The sequence below is a fragment of the Rhinopithecus roxellana genome, chromosome 17, assembly GCF_007565055.1.
Source record: "Rhinopithecus roxellana isolate Shanxi Qingling chromosome 17, ASM756505v1, whole genome shotgun sequence".
In the NCBI taxonomy this organism is placed as follows: Eukaryota; Metazoa; Chordata; class Mammalia; order Primates; family Cercopithecidae; genus Rhinopithecus; species Rhinopithecus roxellana.
In genome coordinates, this window is record NC_044565.1 from 36063595 (window position 1) to 36086272 (window position 22678).

General features: G+C 40.2%; 1 protein-coding gene across 2 annotated transcripts in view; it reads right to left on the bottom strand.

Moving 5' to 3' along the window:
- Positions 1 to 19440, bottom strand: part of ACTR2 (actin related protein 2) — a 41207-nt gene extending 21767 nt beyond the window's left edge. For both annotated transcript variants that reach the window (XM_030920703.1, XM_010355823.2), the window contains exons 1-3: positions 19177 to 19440; positions 10168 to 10278; positions 3425 to 3640 (exon numbers count right to left, since the gene is read on the bottom strand). In XM_030920703.1, coding sequence (XP_030776563.1) covers positions 3425 to 3640; positions 10168 to 10278; positions 19177 to 19224 — 375 coding nt within the window. In that variant the 5' untranslated portion in view covers positions 19225 to 19440. The remainder of the gene's footprint in view (positions 1 to 3424; positions 3641 to 10167; positions 10279 to 19176) is intronic.
- Between the last annotated feature and the right edge of the window lie 3238 nt (positions 19441 to 22678).

Consider the following 22678-nt stretch of genomic DNA (forward strand, 5'->3'; position numbering starts at 1 on the left):
GCAAAGATTTCTCAGTGTATTAGTTAATGACTAATTAGTGTAAAAGAAAGCTCTCTGCATTGAACAAGACTTTCTTAACTGATGTCCCTTAAGGGAAATATCTTTTTTTTTTCTGAGATGAAATCTCACTCTGTTGCCCAAGCTGGAGTACTGTGGTGCAATCTCGGCTCACTGCAACCTCCACCTCCTGGGTTCAAGCGATTCTCCTGCCTCAGCCTCCCGAGTAGCTGGGAATACAGGCATGCACCACCACGCCTGGCTAATTTTTTATTTTTAGTAGAGACAGGGCTTCACTATGTTGGCCAGGCTGGTCTTGAACTCCTGACCTCATGATCCACCTGCCTCGGCCTCCCAAAGTGTTGGGATTACAGGTGTCAGCCACCACGTCCAGCCAGGGAAATATCTTTTAATTCAAAGACAAAATACAGAAATTGCTTTACAGAGCTTCGCACCCCCTCCCTCAATCTGGGCCAAGAGTGTAGCTCTATCTACTCTGAGGAGCTTAAAAATTAAAAGAAAGAAAGAAACAACAACAACAGTAAAATGGCATGTCAAAGACAAAAATCAACGGTTATTTCCTGATTGCTGGAAAACACAGAAATGGCTTAGTTGCTAAGCCCAGTCCCTACTTGAATCAAGACTGTAATTACATCCTCCTAATGAACTATCCTGGAAGGAGGAGTTGTTTCCTTGGTGCCCTCACTGGTCACACACATGTTCATTCTCTGTAGCCCAGGTTGTCTGGGAATATCCTGCATGATTTTTTTTTGTGATCTAGACTGAGCACTCCTTGACTGGTAGGGTTGCCTATCACTCTGAATATCTAAATATTTAGAAATTTTACAATGAAAATTACATAGAATTTAAATTCTACAACTCTGAAACACATACTCATCAATTAAACAATTAGATAGTCTGAATAGCATTTTATTCCATCATCCTTTATTCCACCTCCACAGGGATGAAAATGGAAGAATGATCATATATATGCACACACCAACTTGAAAGCATGTTAATGAGATTAAGGTAGGACACTATCAGTCATAGACATATTTGTACTCAAACAAATAAGAATATTAAAATGTAAGCCATAAGAAATCATATGGATTCTTTAAAACCATGATCTAAGATTTTCAAAACATTTAATACAAAAATTGAGTTTTAATATAGGCTTTCAAAATACTGTCTAACAACATTTTCTTCTAAACCCTTTCAAAAATATCCATCAACATTTAAATATATTCATAAAGTAAACAAAACATTTACATTAAATAGTAACTGGAAAGCTACAGAAGTTATTACATGTCTACCTCATATATACAAAAATAAAAGAACCTTGAAAACTTACTTATTTAAACTATGAGGACCATAGCTCTCTTGCGCTCTCTTTCCTCTGTAACTGCTTATTTCATTATTTCATTAGCATTTTTTTTTTTTTCTGTTTCTTTTTTTTTTAGACAGAGTCTCACTCTGTTGCTCAGGCCGGAGTGCAGTGGGGTGATCTCAGCTCACTGCAACCTCCAACTCCTGGGTTCAAGCAATTCTCCTGCCTCCGCCTCCTGAGTAGCTGGGATTACAGGCATGCGCCACCACGCCCAGCTAATTTTGTATTTTTAGTAGAGATGGGGTTTTGCCATGTTGGCCAGGTTGGTCTCAAATTCCTGGTCTCAAGAGATCCACCTGCCTTGGCCTCCCAAAGTGCTGGGAGCCACCTCGCCCAGCCTCATTAGTGTTTTCAATCTCCTTCTGCTGGCTCCTCCTATCTCTCTGGTCCTTGGCCTTTTCACCACTATCTACCCTCTCTTCTTTGTTGAACCGTATCATTTATATCCGGATGACTCTCAAGTTTGTATCTCCAGCCCAGTCTTTTCTCTTGAACTTGATCTTATATATATAACTACCTGTTTTGACATTTCTGCTTGGATGTCTAATAAGGACCTACAAACTCAACATGTCTACAATTGAATTCTTGCTCATTCCCCTCCAAACCCTGCTCTACTTTTCTCAGTTTTTCTCCAGATCTCAGTTGATGGTAACTCCATCCTCCAATCACGCCAAAACCTTTGGAGTCATCTCTGACTCCTTATTCTCTATTACCCATATCAAATGCATTAGAAAATTCTTTGGCCCTACCTTCAAAATAGACCTATAATCTGGTAATTTCTATTTCTACTACTACTACTACTCCAATCCTAAAAATCATTATCGTTTGCTTAAATGACTGACAAAGTCTCCAACTGTTCTAACTTCTATCTTTGCCTCCTTGTGGGATACTCATAACACAACAGAGAAATCTAAATCTGAGCATCTCCCTTTCCTGTAACAGCCTCATATTTCACCCAGAGTAAAAGACCAATTCCTAATTAGAGCCCACAAGACACCAATATTACTTATCCGAGCTCATCTTCTGTGGCTCTCCTCTCAACCACACTGGCTTCCTGGCTTATTCTTTAATATGCCAGGCTCATTCCTAACTTAAGACCTTTACACTGGCTACTCCCTTTATCTGGAATACCTTTCTCCTATATATCCTGGCTAATTCACTTACCCTGTCTGTTTAAACATCACCTTCTCACAACCTACGTACAATTACAACCTCCCACTCCCCCGTAACCTGATTTATTTTGCCTTTAGCATCTACAGTTGACCCTTGAATAACAAGATTGAACCCCACAGGTCCACTTATACACAATTTTTGTCAATAAATCTTTCCTGCCTCCCCTTCCACCTCCTCCACCTCTTCTGTCTCTGCCACCCGAGACAGCAAGACCAACCCCTCCTCTTCTTTGTCAGCGTGAAGACAATGAGGATGAAGATCTTTATGATGATTGACATCCATTTAAGGTATAGCAAATGTATTTTCTCTTCCTTATGATTTTCTTAATAGCATTTCCTCTAACTTACTTTATTGTAAGAATATAGTATATAAAACATATTATGTTATCGGTAAGGCTTCTGGTCAACAGTGGGCTATTAGAAGTATTTTTGGGGGCAGTTAAGTTTGCACAAGAGTAGGGAGGGTTGGTGCCCCAATCCCTGCATTGCTCATGGGTCAACTGGATCGCTCACCTTCTAACAAACCATTTAATTAACTCTGTAACTGCTTATTGTATTAGCCTTTTCAATCTCCTTCTGCTGGCTCCTCCATAAAAACTTAATTAACTTAACTCACTAAATTAAAAACTTCATTTTTTTGGCCTGTTTTTCCGTTAGAATATAGACACTCCATGGCAGTAGGATTTTTTACTTATCTATCCTTCTTTCCTATTTAGAATAACAACTAGCATATAGTAGATACTTAGTGAGATCTGAAGGAAAACAATTATTTTTATTTTCTTTATCCACAGCAACAGTAAAAAAAAAAATTTTAATTTAACATAATATCACAGAAATACATATATGCATATCCTGCATAAAAACTCACCTCTACAATCTTCTCTCTGTTTTTGGTTGGGTTCATAGGAGGTTCTGTGAGTAAGATTTTACAATTTCTGGTATCTATATTGAGTTTCTCTGGTCCAAATGTGTAGTCCCACAGGTGTTTCATGTCATCCCAATTTCGTACTATGCCATTTTCCATAGGGTAGTTAACTTCTAACATTGATCGTAATTCACTTGCCTCATCTCCAACCATAAGATCCTAGAAAATTATGTCATAGCTGTAGATCAAAGTTTTGCATAATATTTTAAGAAAACTGGGGAATAATTAATTTTTATCTTTCTGGCACTTGCAAAATAAAGCTTTTTATTCCACAAGTTAGAAAATCTTTTCTATCAAGAACAATGTCTTAGAAAGTTTAATCATGGATAATAAATTTTTATGTACAATGTGGTTTAAATCAATAAATTGACCTTACCTTTAACACAAATGTTTCCAAAAGAAGAGCATTAGCACAAATAAACCCCACATTTTCATATTTTGGAGGGTTTTGTATGAGGTTTCATCTGTTTCTTTTGCTCAATTGTTCAAAAAATAAGGCCTGTGATATGTGAAATAGTACATCGGGGGAAAAAACTTGTAGAAAAATGCTCAATGCATGCAGCACAATTCTTTGCACTAAATATCAAAATGATAAATGTAAGTACTATAAAGCATAATGAAAGAAGCAAAAAATAAAATGATTCTTTATTACTCTATAATAATGCATACATACACCAACTAACTTATAAATGGCACAAACTTCTATCTACATATGCCTGAATTAGAATTTAAACTGTTTCTACATATGCCTCACCAAGGTGAACGAGAATCTGTAGAGTTATAAAAAATTAAGATATAGGCAAACAACCCATCCTTTAAAATCATCTCCTGAGCAACATTTTCAAGTTTGAAGTATAATATTGGAAAACTACACCATCACACATGAAGCATAATACTCACAAGTCTTGTCTCCAATGAGAGCATACTTAAGATGATCCACATTTGCAAGTCACATTTTGTATATATAATAAGGCTAAGGACGTCCTAGCATTTAGATTTATTTTTAGAAAACTGCTACTCAACATGTTAAATAATATTAATTTCTACATATGTTGATAAATTCAATAAAACACAACTAGTATCAGAAGTAGATACTTGCTACATTAAGTTTTAATTATGGAGAGACAAAAAAAAAGCAGCAGCAAAATTAACACAAGATTATTTTTCTGAGACTGAGTTTCGCCCTATTGCCTAGGCTAGAGTGCAGTGGCGTGATCTCAGCTCACTACAACCTCCTCCTCCCAGGTTCAAGCGATTCTCCTGCTTCAGCCTCCCGAGTAGCTGGGATTACAGGCACCTGCCACCATGCTTGGCTAATTTTTGTATTTTTAGTAGAGATGGGGTTTCATCATGTTGGCCAGGCTGGTCTCAAACTCCTGACCTCAAGTGATTCACCCATCTCGGCCTCCCAAAGTGTTGGGATTACAGGCATGAGTCACCGCGCCTGGCCAATGTGAGATGTTTTAAAATGAAGGCTTAAAAATATATGTTTTTAAAAAAAAAAAAAAAAGATCAGAGATGAAACCAAGGTGAGGACTCTAACAAAAAAACAAACAGATGTCTGGAAAATCCACTAAAAGCAACATCAAAAACTACAACAAAGTTAAAAACAGATGCTAGAAATGTTCAGTAAAAATGTCTGTTGCAATTTCTGATGAAGTTAATTTAACATGACTTACTAACTTATTACCCAAAGTTCTGAAATATTAAATGTTTAGACTCTTTTTTTTTTTTTTTTTAGATTGGGTCTCACTCTGTCACCCAAGCTGAAGTGCAGTGGTGCCATTATGGCTCACCACAGCCTCAACTTCCGCAGGCTCAGGTGATCCTCCCACCTCAGCCTCCCAAGTAGCTGGGACTATAGGTTACATGCCCAGCTAATTCTTGTATTTTTAGGGGTTTCACCATGTTTCCCAGGCTGGTCTTGAACTCCTGGGCTCAGGAGATCAGCCCACCTCAGCCTCCCAAAGTGTTACGATTACAGGCATGACTCACCACGCCCAACCGTTTAGATTCTTCTATGAGGAATATGCAAAACAGAAAATCTGTATTTGTGAATTCTAGTTAATAACATGCACATGTTGAAGTATACTGGTATCTGCAACTTACTCTGAAATCCATTAAAAAACAAGATGCACTGATGAATGAATAGATGAACAGATATGTAATAAATCAATATGATATATATTAATGTCAGAATCTAGGTGATGGATATACAAGTTTCATTGTAAAATCATTTCAGTATTGCTATGTTTTCTTAATATTGCTTAATAAAATGTTAGGGGTGAAATCTATACCTGTAATTATATATACTATTTTTGTTACTAACTTTCCTCTACATCCTTTTTTGTGTTGTACAAGATAACAGATTAGATGGTTAGGTAATATAATCAGTATTATTTCAACCAATTTGAAATAAGTCTGATCTGATTTCAACAGAAATTTACTTTTTATTTAACGTACAAATAGGGGCTTACATTTACATGACCCAATGCCAACTCTAAATAAATGCCTCATGTATCGACTTCTAGGACCACACATACTATAAAGGATTAACTGAAAGAAATGTTTAGAAATGAATATCCTTGCCTTCCTCAGAACAAAGGGGACATTTAAAACGGAGTATTAACTTATTTAAGAAGTACAAAGTTTGACTATTCAAGCTATTCAATTAAAAAATTTTCGTATCTAAAATTTTAAACAAAAAATCCTAAGTGTTATATAACTTGCCTTCATCACTCAGAACCAAGTTATAAGTGATCAGATCAGACCTTAGGTTTTAACCACCTGCCCCACCACTGAACATCACCTATCTGAAAGAATGAAAAAAATCACAGTAACTGAGATGCTGTTTCAAAGGTATTTATACTTCATGAAAAGTGGGTAGTAGGGATTGTATTTGCCAAGAATCATTTTGAACAATGTCACCACGTATTAGAATACAAGTAAACTCAAGTTCAAAAGCACAATTAAATCCCTAGAAGAAAATTCCACTGAAAACACTTGTTTGTTTGATTGTTCAATTAACTAATAGAGGCAGGGTCTTGCTCTGTCGCCCAGGCTGGAGTGCAGTGGCCCTGTCATCACCCACTGCAGCCTCAAACTTCTGGGCTCAAGTGATACTCCTGCCTTAACCTCCCAAGTAGCTAGGGAGGCACATATTACTATGCCTGGTTACTTTTTAAAAAACTTTCTGTAGAGACAGGGTCTTGCCATGTTGCCCAGGCTGGTCTTGAACTTCTGGGCTCAAGCTATCCTCCCACCTCGTCCTGCCAAAGTGCTGGGATTACAGGCATGAACCATCTCACCAGGTCAAAAACTTCTGTTAAAATAAGCCTACACTGTTCTCTACAAGCACACCCTTTCCTTTTTTCTTTTCTTTTTTTGAGATGGAGTCTCACTCTGTTGCCCAGGCTGGAGTGCAGCAGCGCGATCTCAGCTCACCGCAACCTCTGCCTCCTGGGTTCAAGCGATTCTCCTGCCTCAGCCTCCTGAGTAGCTGGAATTACAGGCATGCGCCACCACACCTGGCTAATTTTTGTATTTTTAGTAGAGACGGGGTTTCACATGGTGAACTCCTGACCTTGTGATCCACCCGCCTGGGCCTCCCAAAGTGCTGGGATTACAGGCGCGAGCCACTGTGCCCAGCAAGCACACCATTTTCTTAATCTCATGAGAATATTAACACAAATATATGATCTTTTATTTAGGATAAATTTGCTCTTTTAAATGGTTTTGTTTATTCAAAAGAAAACTTCACAAAGTTACAATTACTAGTTAAAATGTATCATATTAGAAGTGCCTGATTTTTGTCAGAGATTCTTACAAACAATATTAAAAACAAACCTGAAAAGTGTCTACTACAGAAGCACTTACACTATCACAGAAAAATACAATGAAAGAGTTAAATGTCTGAGATAAGCCCAGCAAGCTTTTAGTTGAAAAGAAAAAGGCACTGCACAATGTTATTTATTTGCGGGGGAAAATCTGTTGTTTATAGAAAAGCTTTACCTTTTTCTTATTTATCCTCAGATAACCTTGTGAAATCTGCTCATCACTAAGGATGATATGGAAAGAATTCTCTTTTTTCTATCTATGGTTCATTTACATATTAAAATTTTACTCCGTTTATTAAGTACACATCTGATACCATACTAGATGCAAATATATATACAGGCTATGACAGTCAATGTTCAATTTAACACTGGTCAATAAAGTGAATTTATTCAAATGCAACAACTTCACTTGAATTTTCTGTATCACACACATCCTATATAAAGTCATTTTGTTTCTAATATGCACAACACATTCCATTTTAACTATAACATTCATCTACAAGAAAAACAAGGAAAACAATTCAAAACTATGTTAGTAATTAGTTCTTGTTTGGTCCATTGTACGCAATCAGGAAAGTATAGGACTTAATTAGTTGCTATCAAATTGAAGCAATGAAAAAGGTTAAAAATCAAAGTATTTAAAATAAAAATATGGAATAACCCCCCCTCCCCACTACTAAAGGGACACAAAACAACAACTACTGTCCCATCAAGCAAAAGTGGAAAACAAACAGAGCATGTGTGTAACCTCACTTACCATCTTTTTGTTATTCTACTTCAACGGGTCAAGAAAGGTGAAGAGAGAGAAGGTAGAAGTAAGAGTCAGAAAAGGCCTAAATAAAATCCTCACTGAAATGTTTAAACATACAAGCAATAGAGACAATTAGGTTGAGGTCAGATGCAGTACTACTATATTTAATGGAGTTAATAATTAGGGCCAAATTAACAAGGACAGTTATTCCTGAATGCAAATTAACTCATTAAACGATTTAAATTTCCATTTTTTAGACTACCACATTTTAGCTAACAAGACACAAAAAGTATAAGTCAAAATACTAAGCACAGGAATTCCAAAAAGTAAGCTTCTTTAATTCATTACTGAATCTAAGAACTTTAATTAAGAAAAATAAATGATAACAGCAAAGGTCTAGCTGAGTAGGCATAGAGTCAGATAGCTCAGGGTTGTTTTTCCAAGCTCTAATGTTCAAGTTAAATTTATTTGACATAGGTATCTTTTGCTGTTTTCTACTGGAAGAACAATTTAACTTGATAGGCTTACAAGATTGCACAGAGTGAACAGAATTGAGCCAATAGAATACAGAATGACAAACCATACAAGCAAATACTGCTAGGGAATTCCTTGGCAAAAACGTTTTATTAGCATATTGACAAATTTGACTTTTATCACTTGGCCTTAAAAACGAAGAAAGTGGGCATGAAGAGATGTGTAGTAATTTGTGCCTATGTTGGAAAATAAAAACGGCTATACAAGGTATTTCTTCATACCTCAAAAATTTCATTGTCCCTCAGTATATAGCCATTCTTTAAAAACCTGACACTGAATAAAAAGTATAGCCTTCGATTTCATTAAACATTTATCCTTATCACTATTATTAGCTAATTTCAAGTCAAAGTTCATTTAAGATAGAATTCATTCAGAATGAAAGGAGTTCACAATAAGCAAATAAGGAATCCCACAAATATTCCAAAAGCTCCTTAAAAAGGAAAAACTTATATTGAGTGTCCCATTTTATTTTTTTTGCTAACAAGAGAGGCCAGAATAATTCACTACTTTAACTCTTTTAAAAAAAACTAACACAGAACCCAAGTTTCAGCTTGTATTTTTATTCATTGTGTAACTCAACTCTCTATCCCAAAAGCAGAAAGCTACATGCAAATCTCTACCATCTATTACCAATTTCCTACATCAAACAAATGTCCCAAAAAGATATACTCTAATGCATATTTCAAATGACTCATAACCTTACACTGAAGGCTTGCTAAGACTATCCAGATAGAACCAACAATGCCAGCACGTTCACAAATAATTCACTAAAAAAAGCCCTAAATTCTACTGCATTCTGTATAACTTGATCCATCAGTCAACTGAAGAACTTAAAGCCAATTGGTGACCACTGTCCTCTGACTGTTCTCTTTCTTCTCAAATATTCTAACTCCTACTTGATTTCTGATCCCTTTAATAAGGGAGAAAAATCTATCATCTTTTCATGTGGTCTTTCATGTTAAATACAGCGAGTAGGCAGTGAAAACTTTCCTTCCTCTACATGGTAAAATATATAATGCAAGGCCAAATAAAGGCTTGCATGGCTTCCTTCTGCACATTATGGAAATAAGTTGTATTAATGAAAAGAGGAATCAATGAGATTTACACCCTGTGTTTTCCTAAATGGCTACATAAAAAAGTAGAGGGATCAGGCCATAAAAACATGAAAAGAAAAAGTCTAAGGTGCCAAAGAGACACTCACATACAATGACAAATATATGGAATTGAAAGACATAAAAATACCAGGCCGATTTCTTTTAAAAATCATGTTACATAATAGGACTTAAGTCACTAACACAGTGTTTCACATTAATGTAATAAACTTAAGTATTTTACTCCAACGAGTAATGGCATCAAGCCATACATAAACAAAATCAGATGAAATTAACTTCAATTTTTGTGCACCTATTCAGGTGTTGATACAAATTAAAAATATGAGAACTTCTGGCCTCCCCTTTGCTTTTCATGGCAACGTATTTTAAAACTACTTAAAAGAACTGTTAAACTACTTTTATAAGAACACCTCACATGTCTTGATTATCATTTATCAATAAATAAAACATTACCTTGATTTCAATGTTTCCCACTTTGGTGGTTGATCTGATAATAGGTCTTCCAACCAAAGCTGGGAAGATGTGTTCTGGAAAGTTAGAGCCTGCATATCCACACTTCACAAACTGGAATGAAACAGTAAAATAAAAGTGGGTTAGCATCAGGGTATTTACTATATTTTAAGACAGCATCTGAAAAATACCACTTTGCATTTATATAACATTTTAAACTTTTGGTGCTTTCAGTCCACCCAAAGTAGCCACTCAATCTATTGCAACCTCTCCACTTTACTTCTTTCATGGCATTGACTACTTCCAGGGTTCATGTTTATTTACTGCTAAATTAGTGCCTAAGTCCCCTCACTAGAGCAAAAGCCTCATAAGAGCAGGGAGCTAAGCTGAGCAGTTCGTGCTGGAATCCGACACCTAACAGAGATCCTGGCACAGTACTCACTCCAGAAGTATCTATGGGATGGACAAATTCGCTGAACAAATGCTAAGTTGTTTTTGTTTTTGTTTTGAGGCGGAGTTTCACTCTTGGTGCCCAGGCTGAAGTGCAATGGCACGATCTCGGTTCACTGCAACCTCCGCCTCCTGAGTTCAAGTGATTCTCCTGCCTCAGCCTCCCGAGTAGCTGGGATTACAGGCATGCACCACCAAGCCCAGCTAATTTTGTCTTTTCAGTAGAGACAGGGTTTCTCCATGTTGGTCAGGTTAGTCTCAAACTCCCAACCTTGGGTGATCTGCCCGCCTAGGCGTCCCAAAGTGCTGGGATTATAGGCATTGAGCCACCATGCCCAGTCAAATGCTAAGTATTTTTAAAAAGAGAAATGTGAGAAAACGAACAGAACTAAAGTTTCAATTCTGAAGCAGACTTTCTTTTTTTTTTTTTTTTTTTTTTTGAGACGGAGTCTTGCTCTGCCACCCAGGCTGGAGTGCAGTGGCCGGATCTCAGCTCACTGCAAGCTCCGCCTCCCGGGTTCACGCCATTCTCCTGCCTCAGCCTCCCGAGTAGCTGGGACTACAGGCGCCCGCCTCGTCGCCCGGCTAGTTTTTTGTATTTATAAGTAGAGACAGGGTTTCACCGTATTAGCCAGGATGGTCTTGATCTCCTGACCTCGTGATCCGCCCGTCTCGGCCTCCCAAAGTGCTGGGATTACAGGCTTGAGCCACCGCGCCCGGCCCCCTGAAGCAGACTTTCATTAATTTTGGGCAAATCGCTTAGACAATGTCATTTTCCAAAATGGGAAAACCAAGTATCATTTAAACTAATATCATGATACTATGAAAATAAACATTTATTAGGCATTTTTGGCTATTTATTTGTTTTAGACGGAGTTTCACTCTTGTCGTCCAGGCTGGAGTGGTGGCGTGATCTCAGCTCACTGCAACCTCAGACTCCCAGGTCCAAGTAATTCTCCTGCCTTAGCCTCCCAAGTAGCTGGGATTACAGGCACCCACCACCACGCCAGCTAATTTTTGCGTTTTTAGTAGAGACAGGGTTTCACCATGTTGGCCAGGTTGGTCTCGAACTCCTGACCTCAGGTGATCTGCCCACCTTGGCCTCACAAAGTGCTGAGACTGCCGGAGTTGAGTCACCATGCTCGGCCAGCTATTCACATTTTTATATTTAGATAAATGTATTTAGTAATACCAGGTAACATAATTTCATTTTCAGTGTACTGCTCCAAGGAGAACATATCATTGATGGTGATAAAACTTCCATTTTATACATAAGAAACTGATATTCTAGGGGATTTAACTACAGTAAAACTTAAGAGAGAATCAAGCTTTTAGTATTTTTTTAATTTAAAAAATATTTAAAATTTAGAGTTGGGGTCTTGTATGTTGCCTAGGCTGGAGCGCAGTGGCACAAGTGCAGCTCACTGTGGCCTCTAACTCCTGGGCTCAAGTGATGCTCCCACCTCAGCCTCCCAAGTAGCTGGGACTACAGGTATATGCCACCAGGCCCAAATAAGTTTTTATTTTTATTATTATTTGAGACAAGAGTCTCACTCTGTCGCCCAGGCTGGAGTGTAGTGGCTCCATCTCAGCTCATTGCAACCTCCACCCCCCAGGTTAAGTGATTCTCGTGCCCCAGCCTTCTGAGTAGCTGGGACTACAGGTGTATCCCACCAAGCCCAGGTCATTTTTTTTTTCCTTAATCCATCAAGATAGCAAAAATCCCACTATTTCACATTACTTCAAGTGTGAAAGCATTAACAGTTATAATAACAAGAACTAAAATAATTGGCTGGGAGTGGTGGCTCACACCTGTAATCCCGGCACTTTAGGAAGCCAAAGTGGGTGGATAACTTGGGCCCAGGAGTTTGAGACCAGCCTGAAACTACACAGCAAAACCCCATTTCTACAAAAAATACAAAAATTAGCCAGGCATGGTGACACACACCTGTAGCCCCAGAAACTCGGGAGGCTCAGGTGGGAGGATCACCTGAGCCCGGGGAGGTCGAGGCTACATTGATCCATGATTGTACCACTGCACTCCAGCCTAGGCAACAGAGTGAGACCCTGTTTGGGGGAAAAAAAAAAAAAAAATGGCTGAGTGTACAGGCTCACGCCTGTAATCCCAGCACTTTGGGAGTTTGGGAGGCCGAGGCAGGTGGATCCCTTGAGGTCAGGAGTTCAAAACCAGCTTGGCCAATATGGTGAAACCCCATCTCTACTAAAACTATAAAATTGGCCGGGTGTGGTGGTGCATGCCTATAATCCCAGCTACTCGGGAGGGTGAGGCAGAAGAATCGCTTGAACCTGGGAGGTGGAGGTTGCAGTGAGCCGAGATTATATGAATGCACTCCAGCCTAGGCGACACAGTGAGACTCTGCCTCAAAAACAATAATAAAATAAAAAAATTTTTTAAAAAAAATTATACTGGCTACTCTGGGCACACTGCCTATAGGGTAGTCCTGCTCTGCAAGAAGCAGTAAAGAAAAAACAAAAATTATAATTTTAAAATTATATTATTTTTTGTAGAGACAGGGGTCTCACTGCTGCTCAGGCTGGTCTTGAACTCCCAGTCTCAAGCAATCCTCCCACCTTTACCTCCAAAAGTGCTGGGATTATAGGCATCAGCCACAGTGGCTGACCCCAATTTTTCAATAATATAAAACTGACAATCTGATTCTTCTGCAAATGATAATAACAATTAGTATTTTTAAAAAATCAAGGCCGGGCGCAGTGCTCACGTCTATAATCCCAGCATCTTGTGATCCCAGCTACTGGGGAGGCTGAGGCAGAAGAACTGCTTGAACCCGGGAGATGGAGGCTGCAGTAAGACAAGATCACGCCACTGCACTCCAGCCTGGGCAACACAGCGAGACTCCGTCTTAACAAAAAAAAAACAACAACAAAACACTAAACCATGATATGATACAATACAAAGAAAACATTATTTTCTAAACTATCATTTGGTATCATTGGTATCACCTTAATCCTTGAAAGTCCTCCCCCATGTCAATCATTTTAAGACTTGGTGACTTTGTTCTTTCATTGTGTGCAGTAAGGCTGTGTTTAAGAAATAGATTTTACCATATATAGTTTCCTCTTCATAGCAGTGTGGTTTAAACTAGTTCCCTTACTTCCCACTGAGTCATCAAATGGTTAAGAATATGAACAGTATAATATTCTTTCAGGCAAAAATGAAAAATTCTATCTGCATCTGCTCTAAAAGTACATTTTTTTCTCTTCAAAAAAAAATAATAACCTGGGATTTATAAAGCCCCATTTGGGCTTATTTAATATTTATTTTCCCCTTACTAATTTTATCTCATGGTACTGACGTTATTTAGTACGTTAACTGCACAGTGACAGTTCTGATCTTAGGCCACCAAAAGATTTATTCTACTTATTCCAAAGCATTTTGCAAGATGAAATCAAATTTGATTTTGGTTTGTTTCTGTTTCAAACACTCCTAAATTCAACATATAAAGTAGCATAAGCCTGATAAAGCAGGCCACAATCAGCTACAAATGCCAATTACATAAATGCGAATGCAGTTATTCTAGCACTATAAGCTTCTCTGTACAAATGGACCTTATTAAGCACTATGCCAGCAACATAGCAAGCACTGGGGAAACCTTCATTTTGTTGGTGATCTAACTCACTGCTGATGAAATCACCCTAGTCTGGTAACAAGACACACAACACCAGGGGCCTGGGCCTAGCTCATGAAGAGGACCTAAACCTAGAGTTTCACAGACCTCCAGATATTCACCTATCGCCCAAGTGGCTTGATTTCAGAAGGAGGTTTGAATGGTTAAAAACCACATAAATTATTGGATCAAATGAGTTTTCCTCCTCTGGGCAATCCTGCTGAGACACGGGTCAAGCTGGGAGACAGAAAATCGAGCAGGACCAACATCGGGCTCTGATGGTAAGGACACACTTGTTTCCAAGCAAGCTTGTCCAACCCATGGCCCAAGGGCTGCATGAAACCCAACACAATTTCATAAACTTTCTTAAAACATTTTTTTGGCGATTTTTTCAGTTCATCAGCTATTGTTAGTGTATTTTATGTGTGGCCCAAGACAATTCTTCTTTCAATGTGGCCCAGGGAAGCCAAAAAACTGGACACTTCTGTCCTAGGATATTTAATTTGGGTCTGCCAGAGGGGTTAAAAAAAATCATCAACTTTTCAAAAAGCCTGTAAGTTTATTTTTATTTTTTACTAGCTATGGGGTCTTGTTGTATTAATCCAGGCTGGTCTCAAACTCTTGGCCTCAAGAAAGAGGAGGCCTCCTCTCACCTCGGCCTCCCAAAATGCTGGAAATACAGGCATGAGGAACCACACCCAGCCAGCCTACAATTTTATTTATTTATTTATTTATTTATTTATTTATTTATTTATTTATTTATTTTCTGAGATGGAGTCTCGCTCTGTCGCCCAGGCTGGAGTGCAGTGGCCGAATCTCAGCTCACTGCAAGCTCCACCTCCTGGGTTTACACCATTCTCCTGCCTCAGCCTCCCGAGTAGCTCGCCCGGCTAGTTTTTTGTATTTTTTAGTAGAGACAGGGTTTCACCGTGTTAGCCAGGATGGTCTCGATCTCCTGACCTCGTGATCCGCCCATCTCGGCCTCCCAAAGTGCTGGGATTACAGGCTTGAGCCACCGTGCCCGGCCCAGCTTACAATTTTAAAACCTAAGGCATGTAAGGAGCAAATGAAAACACTTTAGGGTAACAACTATCTCCGTAAATTTTTCAAAATTACACCTGAATATACTCTTTAATATTTAATTATAAAGCAATCATTATAACTTCAGGTATCTGAATAAAATCAAGATGACTATTCACGTCTACAAATGGTAAGAAACAGAATACACAATTTAAGTGGTTCCTAGTCCTCTACATACTCAGAACTATTACAGCATTCCTGTTATATGATTCATGTATTTTATCAGCACTGTTTCTTCATTTGAAACCAATCAGGTCCACAGAAAATCTGAATAAAATTTTAAAATAACTAGAAGCATAAGAACAAATAAATTTTTATTTGAATTAACTACACTCACTTTTTTCATTTATATGATAGGAACTGATCATTTGTCTTAAGGAAAAGGATCTTAAAAATATGGATTAGACACCAGACTAACCTATAACATATTACAATCAGCTTTCTTTTTTTGTGTGTAACAGAGTCTCACTCTGTTGCCCAGGCTGGAGTGCAGTGGCGCGATCTTGGCTCACTGCAACCTCCGCCTCCCAGGTTCAAGCAATTCTCCTGCCTCATCCTCCCAAGTAGCTGGGATTACAGGCAACAGCCACCATGCCCAGCTAATTTTTGTATTTTTAGTAGACACAGGGTTTCACCATGATAGCCAGGCTGGTCTCAAACTCCTGACCTCAAGTGATCCTCCTGCCTTGGCCTCCCAAAGTGCTGGGATTACAGGAATGAGCCACCATGCCCAGCCTAAAATCTTCTTTCCAATGTTAGTTAACTAATGGAATAGTAACATAACATTAGCTTCTGACAGCAGGGTACAGTGGCTCAAGCCTGTAATCCTGGCACTTTAGGAGGCCAAGGTGGGCAGATCTCTTAAGCCCAGGAGTTTAAGACTAGCCTGAGTAACATAGGGAGAACCAGTCTCTACAAAATAAAAAATTAGCTGGGTGTGGTGGCACAAGCCTGTAGTCCCAGCTACTCGTGAGGCTGAAACAGAATCACTGGAGCCCAGGAGGCAGAGGTTGCAGAGAGCCGAGATCACGCCACTGCTCTCCAGCCTGGGCAATAGAGCAAGATCCTGTGTCAAAAAAAAAAAAAAAAAAAAAACTCAGCTTACAGTTAACATTCCCATTCTAATTTAATATTTAAAAACTCATATATACTACAAATACAGGGCTCACTGCCTCAAACCCCTAAAAGAGGAAGAATTCATTAAAATATAACTGGCTTGACTTTCTAAAAAGCGTGACACAATTACAAAACAAAAAATTTTAAATTCAATTTTTAAAGTTTTGAATTTATTTAGGGGCCAATTTGAGACTATAGTGGAAACCAGGCTAATAATATTTTAAAAAGCACCTTTAACTGAATTTTAACTGCCCATGTAACATGTGTTTATGGTTAATTTAAATATAGTTTAATAATACATGCTTTGTTCAAATAAAGAACATTTTTCCAATAATTCAGAAAGGTCATGAAGTCCCCCCCATCTTCCCTCACTCCCTTATCCTTTGTCTCACAGGTAACCATTATGAACATTTCTTATGTATCCCTCCAAAAACTTTATATGCAGATACAGGTTTGTGGACATACATCTTTAATAAGGAACATATACTTAAACTAAATCATTTTAAAACCTTTTTCAACTTAATAAATCTTAGACATGTTTCCATAGCAATGGATCTGCCTTTTTAAAAGTATTACATTCTTAAAAACCGTCCCATTAATATGTTTTGTTTGTTTGTTTGTTTTTGAGAGGAGTCTTGCTCTGTCGCCCAGGCTGGAGTGGCACCATCTTGGCTCATTGCAACCTCCGCCTAACGGGTTCAAGCGATTCTCCTGCCTCAGCCTCCCCAGTAGCTGGGATTACTGGGATTACAGGCACCCACCAACATGCCTGGCTAATTTTTGCATTTTTAGTAGACACGGGGTTTCACCATGTTGGCCAGGCTGGTTTTGAACTCCTGACCTCAGGTGATCTGCCCGCCTCGACCTCCCAAAGTGCTGAGATTAAAGGCATGAGCCACCGCATCTGGCCTCACTGTATGTTAACACTCTTTTTACTCTAGTCCATTTTTAACGCAGTTCAGATGAAGCTAACATAATTATTGCTTGTAAAATTCTGTAACAAATCTAATCATAGGCAGTATTATGGCAGTAAATACCAGCTCTTTTCCCCCTCAACAATTCAGATTCCAAAGTGTTTTGTTCAAGTAAAATGTACTTTAATTCATATATCATATGTATGGGAGGGAGAAGAGAAAAGTCACAAAATGTTGCAACATCAAAATGGTTAGAAATCACTAAAGAAGTCATCCAGAATAAGTAGTATTTCCATCTTCTAATTTGCTGACTTTGCTACCCGAAATACATTTTTTTTAAATCTGGCAAGACAGAGGTTTGAATGAAACAATTTTTTTTTTAATTGAGACGGAGTTTCACTCTTATCGCCCAGGCTGGAGTGCAGTGGCGCAATATCGGCTCACTGCCGCTTCCTGGCTTCAAGCGATTCTCCTGCCTCAGCCTCCCAAGTAGCTGGGATTACAGGCATGCGCCACCACGCCCGGCTAGTTTTTGTAATTTTAGTAGACCGGGGTTTCACCACGTTGCCGAGGCTGGTCTCGAACTCCTAACATCAGGTGATCCGCCCGCCTGGGCCTCCCAAAGTGATGGGATTACAGAAACAATTTTCAAATAGTTTATAAATCAGTGCAGCCGGGCGCGGTGGCTCAAGCCTGTAATCCCAGCACTTTGGGAGGCCGAGATGGGCGGATCACGAGGTCAGGAGATCGAGACCATCCTGGCTAACATGGTGAAACCCCGTTTCTACTAAAAAATACAAAAACTAGCCGGGCGAGGTGGCGGGCGCCTGTAGTCCCAGCTACTCGGGAGGCTGAGGCAGGAGAATGGCATAAACCCAGGAGGCAGAGCTTGCAGTGAGCTGAGATCCGGCCACTGCACTCCAGCCTGGGCGACAGAGCGAGACTCCGTCTCAAAAAAAAAAAAAAAAAAAAAAAAAAAAATCAGTGCCTTAGTCAGATTTTACAATTTTTGAATCTTAAAGGCTAACAATACCTGTATTCTGAAACGAAAGGTGAAAAAGGGCCTGGGGGTAGGATAACCAACACTAATTAACTTCCTCTAAGGCCAGTGGAATTAACAGTCTTGCGGGGTCCTAGGTCACCCAAAACCACCCAATGGAATACGCTGGTCTCGGCGGGCCTGCACCTGGGCCAAATCACCAGTATGCAGAACAAAAAGCGAACGATGCGCTGCCAATCTGGACCCCTTCCCTCGAAAAAAACTAAAAGCCCAACAAACACAGCGAAAGCGCTGAGGTCCACACTCCATAACAGCACTTCCCTTTTTTTTTTCTTTAAAGTAAACCCGCTTCCTGCTTCTCGTTCGGTATATCTTCAACTATACAGGAAGAAGAAGGCCTCTAGGTCTTTCTCCGTTTTACACACCGGCGGCCAAGGGGAAAAGAGCCCTTCTCGGAACACACAAACCAGGCCTTTTACTCCTCCGTCCCCTATAGCCCAACCGACCCCGCTTGAGCGCTGAGCCGGTCCCTGCCGGGCGGCCAGTGGGCTCTGCATCCAGTGCCGGTCTCGCCAGCCGCCCCAACCCGGAAGGCTGCGGGGGTGGCAGGCTAAATGGGCAGCAAGCTCAGGGGAGACCAGGGTAAGACCGGCTCGCTCCCACGTCCGCGGAGGTGGGACGCACTGCCCCGCGCCCCTTTGCCCCGAGGGCCAGGAGGTGCAGCCCAGGAGGCCGAGGGCCCGCGCGCCCGCTGCTCGTCCCCGCCCGCGTCTGTGGCCGCAAGGCCTCCTCGCCCGGCGCTTACCCCGGTGCCGTTGTCGCACACCACCACCTTTCTGCCCTGGCTGTCCATCGTCCGCCCAGGGGAGAGCCGTTGCCTCCGCACAACCTACAAGCCGCCGCCGCCCGGCCGTTTTCTCTTCTTCCTCCTTCGTCTTCCCGGCCCCTCCTTCGACCCAACTTTTCTCCCCCGACCGGAAGTCGCCGCCCGGCTCCGCCCGTCATTTAGCTGAATGTCTGCACGAAAAGGGTGGGACGGGCGGGCAGCGCGACTGGCAGCGGTGAGCTCCAATTAAAGATGGAGGAGCGTCGAGGTCCCTCCCGCAGCTCCGCTTCCGGCTCGGCTGTCCTGGTAGCTACCCAGCCGGGTTCTTTGCTGCTTCTAGTTCTCGGCGTTTTGCCGGGCGTTAATGGCGGCCAACATCGTGGGTGCTGCGGCTTTTTCCCTAAAGTGTCACAGGAGCTAAGGGCGCCGCTTAACGAAGTGCAGAAGGCGCAGGCAGGTGAAGGACACCGGTTCTGCTGCGGCAGTGGAATGTGGCGGAGAAACCGGCGGGTAGGGCGGGGAGCAAGCCTGGAGGTCCTAGCGGACCCCACCATTCCACAGGGCTTGCTTGGTATGTCATTGCTTCTGGGCTTTTTCCGCGGACAGAACTGGGATGGATACACACATGCTTATTTGAAATCATGCGTTTGTTCCATATTCCAATGTCAGCCCACCCCTTCTTTGCCCAAGTTGCTCTGTGGTCAATTGAACGAGAGCAGGTGCCTGCATTTCCAGCCTCGTGGCCCACCGCCTCCTTCTTCCAGTAGTCCCATGTTGCTTCACACCTCTTCAGTACATGTGCTTCTGTGAACCCAGAGCCTTGGCTTTGAAATCAGACAACCCCAGTTTCAAACGTGGCGCTGCCATTCACGAGTTTTGTGATTTTGGCATACCCCTGTCTGCATGGGGATAATAAGTTCTATCTCCATAGGTGTGGTGAGGATAAAATTCTATGCATAGAGGAAATGTTCATTCAGTGGTAGCTATTTCTAATTCTGTTCTTCTGAACGTATGATTCTATCTACGATGCCTCCTTTTTTTTCCTTTTTAATCAATTGGCAAACTTGTGCTCTGAGACCCAGCTTGTCACATCTCTGATGACGGCTGATATCCTCAGGATGTTCCTTACTTCCTTTCTTGCTATTACTTTACTATGAATATATGAATAACGTGTTTATTACATGCAACAAATATTTATTAGATGAATGACATTAAAATTCACCTTTAAAATGCCATCCTTTATGAGAAGTGAGAACTAGAACTTTTCCTTCGACATGGCTGTACATGTTCAACAACTAGAATGAAACAGGAATCATGAACCCTTAATCCAGTATTCTTTTTATAATATAGCTGCCTGCCAGTTTTCACTGTTCTTTTATTAGACCAGTGATTTTCAAACTTTTTTAAAGGCATAGAGTGTTTTATTCAAATTTAATCTTATGTGGAACCCTCAACACATAAATATTAAAATAAAAATAAAGCTGCCATTGTTGCAATTGGAAGTTTGAGAGGTTAGACTAGGTCTCAGAGGAACATTTCTTCCCTTTGCCTGCTTTAACAGTCAGCGAAGTACCTCAGCCAGCAGAAAAATTTATCTGTTTATAAATTCCTTGAGTATAGAGTCCGTATCTTATTTTTTTGGCCTCCAATGCTAGTACTGTGCAATTTTCTTGAAAGTACATTTTATTGGTCTCAGCAAATTGAACTCAAGCATTTCTGTGTTCTTTTACTTTTCCCCTTTGTGGAATTAAATGGATTGCTAATTTGTATTTTTAAAGAAAGAACATGAGGCCAGGCGCGGTGGCTCACACCTATAATCCCAGCACTTAGGGAGGCCAAGGAGGGCGGATCACCTGAGATCAAGAGTTCGAGACAAGCCTGGCCAACATGGCGAAACCCACTGCACTCCAGCCTAGCAACAGAGGGAGACTCCGTCTCAAAAAAAAAAAAAAAAATTGTCAAGTTTGGTCCTGAGATTTATATGAAATAAAAAGGAACCAGAATAAAGGGATTTTGAAACACAAAAAGATGGAGAACTTCCACCAACTGAATTCAAAACCTATTATAAAGCTACAGTAATGAAGACTCTAATACTGGCATAGAGGCAGATACATCGATCAATGGAATCCAACAGATAGTCCACAAATAACCCTTTACATTATGGTGAACTGATTTTCAACAATGGTGCTAAAACAATCCATGGGGAAAGGGTAATCTTTTCAACGAATGATGTGGGAGGGAAAAAAAAGAACTTTGATTCTTAGCTCACATCACACATAAAAGTTGATTTAAGTGGATCGTGGACCTAACTATTAAAGCTAAAACTATAAATTTCAGGAAAAAAAAGAGGAAAATCTTTTGATATTAAGCAAAGTTTCTTTAGCTATGACACTAAAATCATGATCTACAAAAGAAAAAAACGATAATTGACATAATAGAAATTTCAAGCTTTTAGTTCATGTATTGAAACAAAAAATCTAGACCAGGACAATGGTTCACATATGTAATCCCAGCAGTTTGGGAGAACAAGGTGGGCGGATCACTTGAGCTCAGGAGTTCAAGACCAGCCTGGGCCAGATGGTGAAACCCCATCTCTACAAAAAATACAAAAATTAGCGTAGTAGTCCCAGTTACTTGGGAGGCAGACGTGGGAAGATGGTTTGAGCCCAGGAGGTGGAGTTTGCAGTGAGCTGAGATTTCGCAACTATACTACAGCCTGGATGACAGAGCCAGACGCTATCTCAAAAAAAGAAAAAAAGAAAAAAAACAAAAAATCTTGGTCTGTCTTAGGCAAAAAGCAACAACAAAAAAAGTAGAAAATAAAGCAAAAGGGCCAGGCGCAGTGGCTCACACCTGTAATCCCAGCACTTTGGGAGACTGAGGCAAGTAGATCACCTGAGGTCAGGAGTTTGAGACCAGCCTGGCCAACATGGTGAAACCCCATCTCTACTAAAAATACAAAAATTAGCTGGGTGTGGTGGTGGGCGCCTGTAATACCAGCAACTCAGGAAGCTGAGGCAGGAGAATTGCTTAAATCCAGGAGGCAAAAGTTGCAGTGAGCCGAAATCGTGCCACTGCACTCCAGTCTGGGCAACAGAGCATAACTCAATCTCAAAAAAAAAAAAAAAAGGCCATGAACTAGGAGAAAATATTTGCAAATCATATATTCAACAAAAGATGTGTATCCAGAGCAAAGAACACGGAAGACAAATTACCTAATTTAATAGTGGGCAAAACATTTGAATAGATATTTTACCAAAGAAGATTTATGAATGCGCAAATAAGCACATAAAAAGATATTCAACATCATTAATCATTAGAGAAATGCAAATTGAAAGCATAATAGGATACCACTTAATACCCACTAGAATGGCTATAATCAGAAAAGTAGAAAACAAGTTTCGGCGGGGCTAGGTGGCTCACGCCTGTAATCCCAACACTTTGGGAAGCCAAGGAGAATGGATCACCTGAGGTCAAGAGA